Raw genomic sequence first — 18,107 nt, forward strand, 5'->3', positions numbered from 1 at the left:
GAGCTGGACGAAGTGGCGGGGGAGAGGAAAGTCTGGGCTTCCCTGCTTAGGCTGCTGCCCCTGCAACCCGACCTCGGATAAGCAGAAAAAGACGGATGGATGGATGGCAAATCTTAAAAAAAAATGGGGCGTACAAAAAAAACGGCTTCTGCTTTACGGTGTCCTATTGGCAGGTGATGAATAATTAATTTCAAATTTATTTGATGTCTCTCAGAACACTAATTGCTGCAGCAGAGTGGTTGTTATCAGCGTACTTACATAGGTCTATTTGGGATTGTTTTGCATGATGCATCAAATTGATTGTGATACAACGGGTCGCCCGCCCACGTCTTGCGTTTGACATTCAGGTCTGACTTGATTGAAACCTGTTCAAGTTTGCTTACTGACCACTGTTGTATTCCGGGTGGCAGAGCAAAAGTTCTTGGCATGTGGTGGCAGGGTGCTCTTTGGTGCCATCAGGAGGATCCACCAGCCGTCGAAGCTCCTGCTCTAGTGAATCCAGAAGAATCTGGATCAAATGGAAGTTGGGCTTATCGGAGACATGCATTAGTTCCTGGGGAGAAAAGAACATATGCATCCATTAGCACATTCAAACTGCAGTCAAACGAACATAAAGTCCATACGCTTTTGTACTTTATAATCTGACATTAGTAGTTTATCTTGTTTTTGAGCGGATTCCTGGAAGCTGAACTTATCACCGGTTGATTGTTTTTCTTTGCCTTTTCAGTTTTTTTTTGTCTGGGATGCCAATGCCATAGGGTACCAGTGATGGTAAATAGGAGGAATGTGACATTGACCTCGTAAACGGCATGGAACTTATTGCATTGTGTAGGAGTGATGGACGAATCACTGTCACACTGCAAAAACTGAAATCCAAGTCAGATTAAATATCTCAAATAAGGGTGATATTTGCTTATTTTCTGTCTGTAAGATCATTCTTCTCACTAAGCAGATTTTATGTTAGAGTGTGTTACTTGTTTTAAGCATTTTGCTCCTAAATTATATCATTATTACAGCTTGAAGCTGAGATTTTACGACCTATATTGAGTAAAACATGCAATGCAATACAATACATACAATATCAACTGATGCAAAGCTGTGTCATCAACACTCAAAAGTATAACATTACTTTTTTAAAGTAATTTCTTATTACAAGGATGAAAAGAAAATCATGACTTTAACACAATTTTGTCTCATAATTAAAACAGATGACAGCCAAATTGACTTTGCTGTTTTATTTTCAATGAAACAATAGAAGATATGTACTCCTATGGTAGTGAAGTTGGCACAGGACAGTAAACTGACAGTTAATATTTAAACATTTAACATTTCTAACAATTTTGAAATCAAATCAAATCAATTTTATTTACATAGCACATTTAAAATTTACCACAGGGGTAGCCAAAGTGCTGTTCAATGGACAGGTTAAAAACGAGATCCGAGCAAACACAACACAACACAAACAGAACATGATAAAAAAAATAAATAAATAAATAAAATAGTTCATACACATTCAGATAAATTCTTCAAAATTACAATTAAAACATTTTTGGCCGGGGGCTGGGCTGTATATTTGCGCACTAATTGACTGAAAGCACGCACTTGGCGCGATGATGTCATGTTATCGATGGAAACATGCCTTTTTAGACAATATGATTTGCCGAGGACACTGGTTCTCAACCTTTTTTCAGTGATGTACCCCCTGTGAATTTTTTTTCAATTGAAGTACCCCCTAATGAGAGCAAATCATTTTTGGTTGAAAAAAAGAGATAAAGAAGTAAAATACAGCACTATGTCATCAGTTTCTGATTTATTAAATTGTATAACAGTGCAAAATATTACTCATTCATAGTTGCCTTTTTTGAACTATTTGGAAAAAAAAAGACATAAAAATAACTAAAAACTTGATGAAAAATAAACAAGTGATTCAATTATAAATATCGATTTCTACACATAGAAGTAATCATCAACTTAAAGTGCCCTCTTTGGGGATTGTAATAAGAGATCCATCTGGATTCATGAACTTAATTGTAAGCATTTCTTCACAAAAAAAGAAATCTTTAACATCAATATTTATGAAATGCGCACAAAAAAAATCTAGCTGTCAACACTGAATATTGCATTGTTGTATTTTTTTTCACAGTTTATGAACTTATATTCATATTTTCTTGAAGTATTATTCAATAAATATATTTATAAAGGATTTTTGAATTGTTGCTATTTTTAGAATATTTTAAAAAAATCTCACGTACCCCTTGGCCTACCTTCAAGTACCCCCAGGGTACCCCCATTTGAGAACCACTGGCCTAGGAGACCCTGAGAGTAACAAGCGGTTGCCTTGTTGCCTTTCCATTAAGAACAATAAATTAGTTTTTAGTGTAAGTTTGCTGGTTTTAAGAGATTCTATGCCGAGCGCATATCATTATGTCAAGATAATGGCACTAGCATTTACCTAATTTAAGAATATTTTTAACATATTGAGCAAAAAGGTCTCTTTTTTTTTCTGCCAAGAAAAGTGCACTTGTTGCTAGTGAGAATATACTTATTTTAAGGTATTTTTGGGTTCACTGAAGTTAGATAACTTTACTTTTTTTGGAAAGTATTGACAAGCCAAATTTTCTTGTTCTATTGTCAGACAATTTTGCTTAGTTCAAATAAAATACCCCTCATTTTTGTATTTTTTTCCCTTGTTTTTAAACACTGACATTTTGCAGTATATGGTTGCTCAGTAATAACAGGTTGACAACAAATGTGTTATCGTAAAGTCATTTGGTTAATATATGCTTGCATATTTCTTGCTAAATAATCATCTTGTTTTCATATTGTGTAAAAGAAAGATATTGTGACTATATTTGTTATTTTGTCGTAAAAAAGTGTAATATTGTTGAACATTGTGATTACCAAGCGTTGTATTGATGATGTCACATGTGCTTAATCCCTTCCTGTCAGCTTCTTGATTGGGTGTGAAAAGTAAAGTAGATATTTGTCACGGCAGGGGTGTCGGAGCTTAATGCGAGGTTTGTTCTCCCAGGATGCAAACGGACTATTCCGGACAATGCGTGCAGGTAGAAACATATTTATTTCTCAAAACTCAAAAGGGTACAAAAAACGGAAAACAAGGCGAAAGCACAACGCACTGATCCCACTTGGAGCCAAAAGCTAACACTTAACATCAACTATGGACATAGAGAACTTATGAAACTGTGGTATGAAACGAACAAGACTTACGTAGTCCAGGCATGAGGCAAACAACTAGCATAACTATGGCATGGAACAAACATGAAACTGTGGCATGAAACAACTAATGACGCCAGGACGACTGACTGGCAGACACAGGCTTAAATAGTCCTCTGATTAGAAGCAGGTGCGCGTCCCGAACATCAGAGGCAGGTGAAAATCATAAGTACCCAGGGTAACTAAAACAAACTCAGGTGTCAAACAGGAACTATAAGAGTCCAAAACTAACAGAACATAACAAAAAAATGATCCGGACTACAGATCATGACAATATTTCTACATGTGCCGTTGTCATTCACAGTAAAACATTTTAGAGAAACTGATATAAGTGGATAATAAGAAGGTCATTTTATGTTGGAGACGTTTAAAAGTATAACTAGTGTCATCTGTTCAAAAATTTGTGTACATCTGCACACTATGTACAATTCAATAAGGAATCATTTTGTTGATTTAACCCCCAATTTCAACACTTAATGCTGGGTGCCAGACAGGGAGGTAATGGATCCCATTTTTATAGAGTTTGGTATGACTTGGTCGGGATTTGAACTCACAATCAACCGATCTCAGGGCGGACACTCTAACCACAAGACCAGGTAAACTTATTTGGAGTGTTTTGGTGTTTTCCTGTGTGTAGTGTTTTGATTCTTGTCTTGTGCTCCTATTTTTTAGGATTAGCGTTTTTATTTTGTTTTAAGCGTTTCTTGCTGCTTTGCCTTCAACGGCACATTGATTTGAACATTTTTGTTTGACATTCTATTTGGGAAGGGGTTCTTCCCTTTGCAGTCATGGAGCAATTGCCACTGATACTGTATACTTTTTGGGGAGTTGGATGTAGATAGTTTAGACTTTGCAGAGTATGTGGCAGCAAGAACTGCTGACCCAGAGTATTTAGCAGTTAAAGTAGAACACTTTATTGTAGTTGTCGATGGTACTTCTGCACTTTCAGAAAATAATAAATACAATTTAACTATTTAATCGTGAAATAAATATTAAATTGTGTAATCATTAAAACAAATAATTAAATACAAAGTTGGGACCGGGGGTGGACCACTTCTCTGTTTTCCTTTGTGTAGTGTTTTGATTCTTGTCTATGCGCTCCTATTTGGTTGTTGTCATGTCATGTTTGGATGTACTTTGTGGACGCCGTCTGCTGCTCCACAGGCCGTAAGTCTTTGCTATCGTCCAGCATTCTGTTTTTGTTGACTTTGCAGCCAGTTCAGTTTTAGCTTCGTTTTGCATAGCCATCCCTATGCTTCAATGCCTTTTCTTAGCAGCACTTTCCTATTGTTTATTTTTGGTTGCATTCATTCATTTTATTTTTATTCCTTTCATGAAAATGCATATATACAAATCATGTGCATTTGACACTATCATTGTTTTTTTATTCTTATACATTTTAAGCGTTAGATACCTTTTTGCCTGAACGCTGCCTCAGATATTCAATAACGGCTCATTTGCGGATTAATATTACTGGTTGGCAAAAAATATTTTTAACCCAATTTGGTGAAATTACATAATCTCCCACGCACCTCACGGTACACACTGCAATAAGGAAATGCAGTTGTCCTCTGCTAGTCATTTATTTACATTGCATTTACTGTTTGAAAAATATTGTACGCTGAATTATTATACAAATATGTGCAAGAATAATAAGTATATTTGAATTACTTAATTTTCTAGTTTTCACTGGCATGTCTAAGGAGATCTTCACTGGCTCTGGTTTATATCAGTGTTAAGTCAGCATTACAATGCACTGCACAAGAACACTACAACTATAACAATCATGGTCATAGATCACTCGTCAAACTAATTAAACAATTACATGAAAGTTAAGAATGGCATTGGAAACATTCCCCATACCAGGGGTCGGCAACCCAAAATGTTGAAAGAGCCATATTGGACCAAAAAATACAAAATCAAATCTGTCTGGAGCCGCAAAAAATTAAAATACATATTACATACAGATTGTATGTCGTGAGATATAAATTAAATTAAAAGGAATTAAAGGAAAATAAATGAGCTCAAATATAGCTACAAATGAGGCATAATGATGCAATATGTACATATAGCTAGCCTAAATAGCATGTTAGCATCGATTAGCTTGCAGTCATGCAGTGACCAAATAAGTCGGATTATCACTCCACACAAGTCAATAACGTCAACAAAACTCACCTTTGTGCATTCACGCACAACGTTAAAAGTTTGGTGGACAAAATGAGACAGAAAAATAATTGGCATAAAACACGTCCGAGAAAGTCGGAGAAAGTTCTACATGTAAACAAACTATGGTGAGTTCAAGGACCGCCAAAATTAGTAGGACAAAACGGCGCTCGGCAAATACTCGAATCAGTGAAGCATGTTTAATATAAACAGTGAGCTTTATAACAATTAGGGAGGTTTATGTCATGGCTGTTCTCCTGCAGAAACCATATTAAAACAAAAAAATGTATTTTTTCCCCCTCATTTTTTTCTATTGTTCATACATTTTTGAAAAAGCTCCAGAGAGCCGCTAGGGTGGCCTTATATAGTATATAAGATGTTATCATTGTGACAGTTTGACTCTGGAACAGATGTTTGACACCCTTCGGGGTGTCCTAAAACTAAATATTAAAGGCCTACTGAAACCCACTACTACCAACCACGCAGTCTGATAGTTTATAAATCAATGATGTAATATTAACATTGCAACGCATGCCAATACGGCCGGTTTAGTTTACTAAATTACAATTTTAAATTTCCCGCGGAGTTTCCTGTTGAAAACGTCGCGGAATGATGACGCGTGTTTGTGACGTTTCGGGTTGGAAGGGACATATTAGCCCAGCACCACTTACGGATAAAAGTCGTCTCTTTTCATCACGCAATTACACAGTATTTTGGACATCTGTGTTCCTGAATCTTTTGCAATTTGTTCAATTAATAACGGAGAAGTCAAAGTAGAAAGATGGAGGTGGGACGCTTTAGCCTTTAGCCACACAAACACACGATGTTTCCTTGTTTAAAATTCCCGGAGGTGAAGCTTTACTATGGATCAGAGCGGTCAAGCGAACATGGATCCCGACTACATGTCAACCGGCAGTTTTCGGTGGGAAAATTGTGGTAATAAATCGCCTCTAACCGGAGATCAGCGGAGCTTCTGTCCTGCTGCAGCTTCGTGACTTCCCTCAGAGACTCTGGCGTCAACACACCCGTGGACACACCCCTCCGACTATCATGTACTATTTAACTCACTAAAACACTAGCAACACAATAGGCAGATAAGGGATTTCCAGTAAAAATCCTAGTAAATGTGTCTAAAAATATCTGAATCGTTCCCAATGCAATCGCCTTTTTTTTCCTTTTTTTTCTCTAGTCCTTCACTGTAAACTTCCTCATCCACAAATTTTTCATCCTCGCTCAAATTAATGGGGAAATTGTCGCTTTCTCAGTCCGAATTGCTCTTACTGCTGGTGGCTCACATCATAAACAATGTGAGGATGTGAGGAGCCCTACAACCCGTGACGTCACGCAGACATCGTCTGCTACTTCCGGTACAGGCAAGGCTTTTTTATAGCGACCAAAAGTTGCGAACTTTATCGTCAATGTTCTCTATTAAATCATTTCACCAAAACTATGGCAATATCGCGAAATGATCAAGTATGACACATAGAATGGACCTGCTATCCCCGTTTAAATAAGAAAATCTCATTTCAGTAGGCCTTTAAGTTACATTCTAAAGGTCCGTTACTTGCCTTGAGTTCTGTCAATGTCATGTTTAGAGATGGTCCTGGTAATCCAGGAAAACCAGGTGGACCCTTCAACAGGAAGATAAAGAAACATCCTAATGAGTGCTGATTAAATGCAAAATAAGTAGATTTGACTTAATCATAAAGACGTTTGAGTTAATCATCTATTTTCATGGTGAGGTGTTCCAAACATGTCCAACTTGGTGTTTTAGTGTTTATGAACTCACTGGGAGGCCTCTTCTGCCAGGAAGACCAGGAGAACCTTGATAACCTTTCCAACCCTTCAGGTAGAAGAAAATATCGGAACATTATTACCGACAAAAATTTTAAACAGTAACATTCTCATGAATTCTCACTTCAACTTAGTAGTAAAGTTGGTGTATACATAAAACACTGAATGATAATGAACGGAACTTTAAAGTGACAATCTTACCTTCAACCCAAACATGCCCTGCAACACAGAGGAAATTTGCATCATGACCAAAAAAAAAGACATATCATAATGGCTTCACAGTTCTGTGCTACTTTAGATGTACGGTAGATTTAATACAGTAGATATCTGCCTATTTGTGGTTTGACGTTTGCTGCGCTGCATATTCCCCTAATTCAGGGGTCTCAGACACGCGGCCCGCGAGACGTTATTTTGCAGCCCCTACCTTAATATGAAAGTTTAATATTAGTGCGGCCCGCAAGTTTTTTATGAGTGCCGTTTGACGGCATCACACTTGCCTACCCTCCCAAATTTTCCGGGAGACTGCCGAATTTCAGTGCCACTATTCTCTCACATGTCTGCTGATTCTCACCTTAATAAAAAAAATAAGGCCGTGCTATAATGGCACTGACTTCAGCGCCCTCTACAACCTGCACAAACAGCTTGCTAGCCCAGTCAAATGTTGTATTTGGCTAGTACAGACACACATAGGTGACTGCAAGGCATACTTTTCAACAGCCATACAGGTCACACTGAGAGTGCCCGTTTAAACAACTTTAACAGTCTTACTAATATGCGCCACACTGTGAACCCACACCAAACAAGAATGAGTAACACATTTCGGGAGAACAGCCGCACCGTAACACAACATAAACACAACATACCAAATACCCAGAATCCCATCCATCCCTAACTCTTCCGGGCTACATTATACACCCTCGTGCGTCGGTTGACTTGGGCAGGGTTGGGGGGTGGGGGCGATTTTTGGTGGTTTTTGGTATAATGTAGCCCGGAAGATTTAGGGATGCATTTGTTCTGTGGTGTTTATGTTGTGTTACAGTGTGGATGTTCTCCCAAAATGTGTTTGTCATTCTTTTTTGGTGTGGGTTCACAGTGTGGCACATATTAGTAAGAGTTTTAAAGTTGTTTATATCACAACCCTCAGTGTAACCGTAATGGCTGTTGAACAAGTATGCCTTGCAGTCACTTACGTGTGTCAACAGATGCCGCATTCAACATGTGACCGGCCAGCACGCAGATAGTGTGGCATAAAGGCGGGCGCGATAACATGATCATATTATTTATTCAGAAAATATAAATAACGACAAATAAAGATAGAATACTATTAACCGCAACAGGTAATTGCAAGAAAAAAACCCAACAACATTATGATTTGTACAATTTATGATTGTGCTTGTTCTATTTTTAAACAAAGAACGCAATCTTGAGTTGTCTTTATTTTTAAGTTATCGTGCAGTGATTTTATCAGTCCGGCCCACTTGGGAGTAGATTTTTCTCCACGTGGCCCCCGATTTAAAATGAGTTTGACACCCCTGGCATAGAGAAACAAAAACTACATGTTTTGCTTGTGATCAAAAGCAGTTAGCTGAGAGACAGCTTGTATACCGATCAACTTGAAAGTTGGGGCAATTGTATCCCGAGGTACTACTCACTGTATTTCTTTAATTGTTTCTTGAAGAGTAAAATCTAAGTAAATTGGGTGTAGAGTAAAAACAATTTGCTTTTTTTTTTTTTAGATTTTTATCGGCACAAAAGATAACCCCTGCAATCATAAGTCACATTCAGTGTAAACAAAAAAGTAACTTTCAAATCAGCCATTGGCTTAGTTATGCCAGCAGGGGTCACTGTGGCATGTGCACCTTACTTTCTGTGCTACATATTTTTTATTTAGTTTTAAGCGTTTCCTGCTGCTTTGCCTTCAACGGCACAGCTATTTGAACACGTAACTCATGAATGTGAGGCAAACGTGAAAACCACTATTCTACATATGGTTGGATTGATTCAAATTGGCATTTTAGGTTAGCGGAACAAAATAACACGTGAGTGAATACGCTAAGAATTAATAACATTGTACAATATTGTAATATTACTGAAATTTACAGGTAATCCAGGTGTGCCTGTTGTGCCCCTCGGTCCCGGTGAACCAATATTTCCCTGTAAAAGTCAGAGAGGAGAGAAACCACAATCAGATTTAATGCATAGGGTTTTGTGGAAAAATATTTGCAAAATGCATTGAGGGCATTTTTAATTGCATTAATACAAGATCATTAACTGACATTCTCATCCAATGGAAACTCATCTTTAACTTCAAAAATTGGTTGCCTCAGTTCCCAAATGTTTAGGGAGTGTTGTTAAAAGGAAAGGCCATGTAACACAGTGGTAAAAATGCCCCCGTGCCAACTTTTTTGCAATGTGTTGCAATGTGTTGAATTCTAAGTTAATGATTATTTGCAAAAACAAAAATTAAGTTTCTCAGTTTGAACATTAAAATATCTTGTCTTTGCAGTCTATTCAATTGAATATAAGTTGAGTAGGATTTGCAAATCATTGTATTCTGTTTTTATTTGCAAATTACACAACGTTCCAACTCCACTGGCTTTTGTACAAAAAGGTAAACATGGTAGGTTATAGGATAGTAGGACTAGCAGCTACACAACAGCTAAAACAAAAAAAACACACAAGCTAAAAATATGTGGCGTAAATTCTGGAATATAAGATGCTAGATTTTACCTACACTTTGAACCCTGCGGCCTATAAGACAAAGCGGGTAATTTTTTCGATTTTTCTTCCCATGGCAGCCAAAATAAAAGAGTTTCACCCCTTAAATATTCACGTGACGTATCAATAGGCGTGTGAACCTGAAAAGATTTGTGACAACACAATAAACAATGCTTTCAGCTGCTTTTGCATACAATGAAGATCGATTTTCAGCCACATTCGTCATTGTAAACTTTACCACATTGAATACTTTCAGTATAAATAACTTGCATTTCCCTGACTCAATGTAAATATGTAGTACATGTAGGACATTCACACAACATTAAAACCTTCAAAGGCCTTATTGGCCACATGCGTGGACAGCACCTTTTAGCTCTTATTTCCTAAATTGTGTACACTACTGAATTGGGGTCTTATGGCCGTTTATGTGGACAATTATACTGCCATCTGGTGGTGTCAGATGAGTATAACATACAATGAAATCTGGAAAAAAAAAGTGTAAAAATAAAAATGAGCATGAAGTACACATTTGTGTACTTCTGGACTAAGTACGTCATATAAAAAACATGAGTTTTAGTTTTTATTCTAATCGGGGTCCAATAAGCAAAGAGAAATAAAAAATAATCTGAATAAATTATAAATCTAAAATAAATAAATTAAATAAATTTAAAAAATATAATAATAATAAATAATAAATAAATAAATAAATACACAAATAAATAAATAATCTAGCAAAGAGAAATAAAAAAGCATGTAAACAAACAGCTTGGGCCTCAAGAGGTTATGTACAGTAAGTGAACTTAAAAGCGCAGGATATTTCTATAGAATCATGTCCACATTTTCCTGTGATTAAGTATTAGTATATAATATTTTTTCGCGGCGCATGAAAAAGACAAAACACTTGTCATTTCTACCTGCTCTCCCTGGAGACCAACTTCACCTGGCGACCCAACAGGCCCACGGATACCCTAAATAAATAAACACAGTGAAACGTTAACTAAAATAAATAACTATATGAACTACAATCAAACAAAGCCTACCTTGGGGCCATCAAGTCCGGGTGGTCCAGGTAGGCCCATGTCACCCTTCTCACCCTGAGAACAGTAAATATACATTTTCCACTTTCATCAAGATTTTGGGTAAAAGCCACATTTTTAGTCCCTCCATGATTTTGCAAGCTTTTTTTTTTTGTTGACATTTTTTTTTCATTAACATTGAATGAACTTGTGGTTTGCTGAATTTGTTCCATGCAACCGTAACCTCAAAAATCACATGATTTCAACAAAAATTGAAAAAAAAAAATACTGTACTGATGTTTTACTCATTTTAAACCATACAGACTTAAGTAGAACACATACTCCGAGATCATGTTTAACTTATTATTCACTCTTGGTAAATGGGTTACTTCTATAGCGCTGTTCTACCTTCAAGGTACTCAAAGCGTTTTGACACTATTTCCACATTCACTCACTCACACACACATCCACACACTGATGGTGGGAGCTGCCATGCAAGGCCCTAACCACCACCCATCTTGCTCAAGGACACAACGGATGTCACGAGGTTGGTAGAAGGTGGGGACTGAACCAGGAACCCTCAAGGTTGCTGGCACGGTCACCCTCCAGGTTATTTTTTTACTATCTATACCTCACAAAAAAGGGAAAGACATGTGGATTGTGGCGGATGGGCAACATTTCAAATCGGGTGTTGTTGGCTTTTTATTGGAAATTTTGATAGTGGCCCTCATTAGCTCGTGCTTGTACAGGGTCAGAGTGTCAACCTGGAAATATCAACCTCTAAAGGCTTAGTTTGCCACATGCAAGGACAACACCTTTTAGCTCTTATTTCCAAAATTGTGTACACTACTGAATTGGGGTCTTATGGCTGCTTATGTGGACACTTATACTGCCATCTGGTGGTGTCAGAAGAGTATAACATCCAATGGAATTTGGGGGAAAAAAAGTGTAAAAATAAGAATAACAAACATGAAGTACACGTTTGTTACTTCTGGACAAGCACATCATACCAAAATATCATTCTTAGTTTTTATTCTAATTAAGGTCCAATAAGCCCAAATAGCAAAGAGAAATAAAAAACAACAACATGTAAACAAACACTTTGAGCTTAATAAATATGAGTAAGAAACAGTTTATACCTTTTTTTGTATTTATTTTATTACTACCCATCCCTATTTATTTGATTCCACCACATTATTAAACTTCTTTCTTTTACCTCTTTTCCTTTTCCTCCGAGATCCCCCACATCGCCACGTAAACCAGGGACGCCCTTAGAAATGAGACAATCATCAGGTGCATATTTAATTACTGACTCTTTGGATAATGATCTTTTCATCTGGCAACGAAAATTTGGAGTGTCCTGATACAACTTTTTCACTTTTGATACGATACCGATATTGGGGGCCTGACGATTGGAGCGTACCAATGTTAATCCTGTCATGTCTTTGTGATCATGTTCTGTTTAGTTATGTTCGGTTTTGTTTTTGACTCCATTAGTTCCTTTTTTTTCACGCACCCTGGTTTGTTTTAGTTTCCATGAAGACCATTTGTTTCACCTGGCTCATTTGTTTGGACTCACGCACCTGTCAATAATCACAGCACTATTAAAGCCTGTTGTTGCCAGGCAGTCAGCCTCTTGATACCCGATTGATTGCTAACTTCTTGCCACAGATTCATGCTTTCCACGTCACAGTGAGTGTTTTTGTTTTTGTTGTCCATAGTTCTGCCATTGTGCGAGTTTTTGTTTTCAGAGCCAAGTTTTGAACCTCTGCTGAGAGCGCCTTTTGTTTGTTCCTTTTTTTGAGTTAGTAATAAAAGATGTCATTACCTTCACGCCCTGTCCGGTCCAGTCAATTTGCACCACGGGAAAACAAACCACAACCTAGTCCGAGTCGTGACAAATCCAGTACAATATCAGCACGAATCATCATACTCACTTGTATTATTTTGTAGTGTGAAATGCTAGAGAATGTTTGATCAAGTGAAATTACTTAAAAAACAATTGTAGGTGTGAAAAATTACAGTATGATGTGTTTGAATTTGAAGTGGAGAGTTTATTATATTTTTGGCGACAAATAGCGGCCGCTATAATTCATTGAATGAAGCTCTTTGCGATAAATGATGCGGAAACTTGTCTTACTGGATACTTTACAATACATTTCTACCTTGAAGACTTTGTATGTGTGAGTGATATGCAACTACCGTATAATTATTTTATAATTGTTTATATTGACAAACGTCCTGTTTTAGACTGATATATTGCTCAATTAAGGACACTTATTACCTGCTCTAGCTTATCACACATTTTACCAGTGACGTGCAGTCAGGGGAGGCAGTGCCTCACCTGTGATCATGCAAATAAATAAAATATATAATGATAAAATAATTGTAATGGTCAGTTTTCAATTTTCATTTAGCTTCACCAAGTTGGATTATTTTTTTTTCAAAATCGCCGTGCGGCCAGAGCGTGTTCATGTATGGTGTGTTGCTGAGCGTTCAAAACGGCAGAAAAAAAAAGTCTTAGGTGAGGCAAACAGTTCTCGTGCCTCACAATAGGGGCGGGACGCTCATGATTCCAGACATACGGTGGCCTCAGCGGGTAAGTGCCGAAGCGACTTATTTTTTCCGTCTCCTGCACCCCAACTTTCAACATGGATGACTACATTTCCTCACTTAAACAGTTTTCTAGAGTGGACTTTCAAGCGGAGCAGGAGATAATTCCTAAAGGAAGACCAACGCCGGAGTGGAATGGTTTGTTTCAATCAGCAGGACAGAAAGTTACTCGTTCTTTCCAAACGGAGTGGTATACGTGAAAAGACTGGCTTTGTGGATGTTCTTCAAAGAAACCAGCTTTTCTGCTTTGCTTGCCTTATTTTTTCAACCTGTGGAACTGTGCGGACTCAAATGGGATTTTGTGACTTAAAGACTTTGCAAAGAAGCCTCACCAAACATGAGCGCTCTGCCGCTCATATTCAAAGCTAGTTTGCGCTAAAAACGTTTGGGATGATGAGGATCGACTTGGCTTTGGATGAACAGCGGCGACTCAACATCAACGTTCACAATACTAAGGTAAAAGAGAACCGAGAGATTTTAAAAGATGTCATCAATGCGACCTGCTTCCTCGCCAAACAGCAGCTCGCATTTCGTGGAAATGATGAGAGTAGGAGCTCTGCTATTCATTGGAACTATCTTGAAGTTTTATAAGACTTTTAAAACTGAAGGAAGTGAAGGAGGACTTTTACCAGAAAGTGACGGCTATTTTTATCCAGAAGGACCGGCGCATGGACTTCATTTATAAGGTAAGACGGCGATTACGTCAGTGCCTCACCAGCTATAAACCTCACCGCACGTCACTGCATTTTACACATACCGTATTTATTTGAATAGCCGCCGGGGCGCTAATTAATTTAAAACCTCTTCTCACTCCTGCGCTTATTCAAGGCATGCGGTATAAGTAAGCAGGCGCTAATACTTTTAAAACCTCTTCTCACCCCTGCGCTTACCAATGGCATGCAGTAAAAAATTGAGTGTGATAAAAAAAAAAATAAATAAATAAAAAACTCTGCGGCCGCAGCCCGGTGGTTGGGGACCACTGCTCTACAACATGTCATCGCGATCGCCTTTACACAACACTGTCTGCATGCCGACCGGACGCATGCATTTTGCTGCTTCTCATACGAGATTGCAATTCATACTTGCTCAACACCCATACCTTTTACACTGATGGTTGTGATATAAACAACTTTAACACTCTTACTAATATGTGCCACACTCTGTGAACCCACACCAAACACATTTCTGGAGAACATAGGCTCTGTAACACATTATAAAAGCAACATAAGAATTACCCACAATGCCATCCATCCATGACTCTTGGCTATATTATACACGCGCCCCCAACCGACCACCTCCGAGACGGGGGGAGCGGGGTTTAGTGCTAGCGGGGTGTATAATATAGCCAAGAGTCATGGATGCATGGCATTGTGGGTAATTCTTATGTTGCGTTTATAATGTGTTACAGAGCCGATGTTCTCCCGAAGTGTGTTTGGGGTGGGTTCACAGAGTGTGGCACATATTAGTAAGAGTGCTAAAGTTGTTTTATATCACAACCATCAGTGTGATCTGTATGGCTGTGGAACAAGACCCCTGGTTTACACAGAGTAAAAGCAGAAAAAAAACTTCTCCGCCATTTTGAAAATGACGACAGGGGAAGTGTCACTCGTGACGTCACGAATGTGACCCGGCGGTAAAAGCAAGCATGCGCTTATAAATTTGGGGAGCGAGTTTGACCCGGTAGTAATTTAAGGCAGGCGCATATTACATGCCCGGTGGCTATTCAAGGAAATACGGTACCCCCTTTATGTTTTGATGATTTCAAATTGATTTACGATATTAATATCAGATCAGGACACTCCTAATGTAAATATAGGACTATTACACGATGATCTGCTCCTTTTCTGTTGAACTCAAACACTGTGAAACAAGACAATGAGTAAAAAGTGTCTTACAATCATTCCTGGCCAGCCAAGATGTCCTGGTAGTCCTGTTTCTCCCTTTTCACCCTAAACCGCAATACACAATTGGGTCTGGGCTCATGGAGTATAATTTAATATGCTGTGCACAGAGTGTTGACTTACTTTTGGTCCTCTCATACCCCTGGTCCCTCTGACTCCAAGTTTCCCTCGTTTTCCCTATGGTCAATTTTTTAAAGACACAACCACATAGAAGTCAGAGTGGAGAATCAACACAAACACAATTATTTTAGCAATGTGTCTTAAACTATTTCTTGCATCAATCAATCAAAGTTTATTTTATATAGTCCTTAATCACTAGTGTCTCAAAGGACTGCAAAAACCCTTTGTGCTAATTTCCTTCCTGAAAATATCATCCATTTAATTAAAATATTTTTATGTACCAAATTTGCTCAGTAAAGGTTGGCAAACACTATTCCTTCAGCAACATTGCAATGGAATTTGTTGTTTATATTGGTATCGAATTAGTGTGTCAGACTTAGCCCTGTCTTGGTTTAGCTCTTATCTTACTGACAGGATGCAGTGCGTCTCCCATAACAACGTGACCTCGGACTATGTTAAGGTAACGTGTGGAGTTCCCCAGGGTTCGGTCCTTGGCCCTGCACTCTTCAGCATCTACATGCTGCCACTAGGTGACATCATACGCAAATACGGTGTTAGCTTTCACTGTTATGCTGATGACACCCAACTCTACATGCCCCTAAAGCGGACCAACACGCCGGAATGTAGTCAGCTGGAAGCGTGTCTTAATGAAATAAAAAAATGGATGTCCGCTAACTTTTTGCAAGTCAACGCAAAAATAACGGAAATGCTGATTATTGGTCCTGCTAGACACCGACCTCTATTTAATAATACAACTTAAAAATTTGACAACCCAACAATTAAACAAGGCGACTCGGTAAAGAATCTGGGTATTATCTTCCACCCAACTTTCTCCTTTGAACAACACATTAAAAGCGTTACTAAAACGGTAGTCTTTAATCTCCGTAATATTGCTAAAATTTGCTCCATTTTGTCCACTAGCGACGCTGAGATCATTATCCATGCGTTTGTTACGTCTCGCCTCGACTACTGTAACGTATTATTTTCGGGTCTCCCCATGTCTAGCATTAAAAGATTACAGTTGGTACAAAATGCGGCTGCTCGACTTTTGAGAAGAACAAGAAAGTTTGATCATATTACGCCTGTACTGGCTCACCTGCACTGGCTTCCTGTGCACTTAAAATGTGACTTTAAGGTTTTACTACTTACGTATAAAATACTACACGGTCTATCTCCAGCCTATCTTGCCGATTGTATTGTACCATATGTCCTGGCAAGAAATCTGCGTTCAAAAGACTCCGGCTTATTAGTGATTCCCAGAGCCCAAAAAAAGTCTGCGGGCTATAGAGCGTTTTCCGTTCAGGCTCCAGTACTCTGGAATGCCCTCCCGGTAACAGTTCGTAACAGATGCTACCTCAGTAGAAGCATTTAAGTCTCACCTTAAAACTCATTTGTATACTCTAGCCTTTAAATAGTCTCCCTTTTTAGACCAGATGATCTGCCCTTTCTTTTCTTTTTCTCCTCTGTCCCATTCTCCCTGTGGAAGGGGTCCGGTCCGGTGGCCATGGATGAGGTGCTGGCTGTCCTGAGTCGGGACCCAGGATGGACCGCTCATCCAGAGCCAGGACCCAGTATGGACCGCTCGCCTGTGTATTGGTTGGGGACATCTCTGCACTGCTGATCCGCCTCCGCTTGGGATGGTTTCCTGCTGGCTCCACTGTGGACAGGACTCTCTCTGCTGTGTTGGATCCACTTTGGATTGGACTCTCACGGTTGTGTTGGATCCACTAGGGATTGAACTTTCACAGTGGGGGTTGCCCACATATGCGGTCCTCTCCAAGGTTTCTCATAGTCATCTTTGTCACCGACGTCGCACTGGGTGTGTGTTCCACCGGGGTGAGTTTTCCTTGCCCTTATGTGGGCTCTACCGAGGATGTCGTTGTGGTTTGTGTTGTGGTTTGTGCAGCCCTTTGAGACACTAGTGATTTAGGGCTATATAAATAAACATTGATTGATTGATTGATATTGAAGAAAAGCTTTTACCCTTCTCCCTATACGACCGGTCTTTCCTGACGAACCACTCTTGCCATCATCTCCCTTTAAATAATACAAGTTTATTTTTTGAGAGGTAAGTTGAAAGTGCGCCGTATAGTCCAGGAAAATACGGTAAAGTAGATTTGCTGATTCATGTAAAAACCCTGTTATTACTTTCAAGCTGATATTACCTTCTCGCCTTTATTGCCCTGCTTGCCTTCAGGTCCTGGTCTTCCTCGCACTCCCTGCAAGTCAACGTTTGAACAAAAGACCAAGTTTTTCTTTCCTCTGGAGTTAACAATTACTAATAAGTATGCAAATATGAAAATGTGATCCGTGATAAAGAATCTTACAGGATTCCCGAGGGGACCTGTGGGTCCATGAGGTCCAATTTCTCCAGGAGGGCCCTGTACGAAATGCAAAAAACAATTTGTTTGCGAAGTAAATTAAGGAAAAAAATTAAATTTTACCTCAAGACCAGTCAAAGCTGGCGGACCTTGAATGCCTGTTAAGCCTGCATCTCCCTACAAGGAAAGAAAAATATGTTGAACTCTTTCTGACAGGGTTTAATATA

The 18,107-nt window shown here is 38.8% G+C and overlaps 1 protein-coding gene across 1 annotated transcript in view; it reads right to left on the reverse strand.

Annotated features, from left to right (window-relative positions):
- si:ch211-196i2.1 (collagen alpha-1(I) chain) overlaps positions 1-18,107 on the reverse strand; it is a 171,189-nt gene that overhangs the window by 21,201 nt on the left and 131,881 nt on the right. The window contains exons 46-59 of the mRNA XM_061876913.1: positions 18,004-18,057; positions 17,887-17,940; positions 17,725-17,778; positions 17,543-17,596; positions 15,563-15,616; positions 15,434-15,487; positions 12,142-12,195; positions 10,950-11,003; positions 10,824-10,877; positions 9,292-9,345; positions 7,393-7,410; positions 7,187-7,240; positions 6,966-7,028; positions 388-553 (exon numbers count right to left, since the gene is read on the reverse strand). Of these exons, the coding sequence (XP_061732897.1) occupies positions 388-553; positions 6,966-7,028; positions 7,187-7,240; positions 7,393-7,410; positions 9,292-9,345; positions 10,824-10,877; positions 10,950-11,003; positions 12,142-12,195; positions 15,434-15,487; positions 15,563-15,616; positions 17,543-17,596; positions 17,725-17,778; positions 17,887-17,940; positions 18,004-18,057 (841 nt within the window). The remainder of the gene's footprint in view (positions 1-387; positions 554-6,965; positions 7,029-7,186; positions 7,241-7,392; positions 7,411-9,291; positions 9,346-10,823; positions 10,878-10,949; positions 11,004-12,141; positions 12,196-15,433; positions 15,488-15,562; positions 15,617-17,542; positions 17,597-17,724; positions 17,779-17,886; positions 17,941-18,003; positions 18,058-18,107) is intronic.

This window comes from Nerophis ophidion, linkage group LG17 (assembly GCF_033978795.1).
Source record: "Nerophis ophidion isolate RoL-2023_Sa linkage group LG17, RoL_Noph_v1.0, whole genome shotgun sequence".
NCBI lineage: Eukaryota > Metazoa > Chordata > Actinopteri > Syngnathiformes > Syngnathidae > Nerophis > Nerophis ophidion.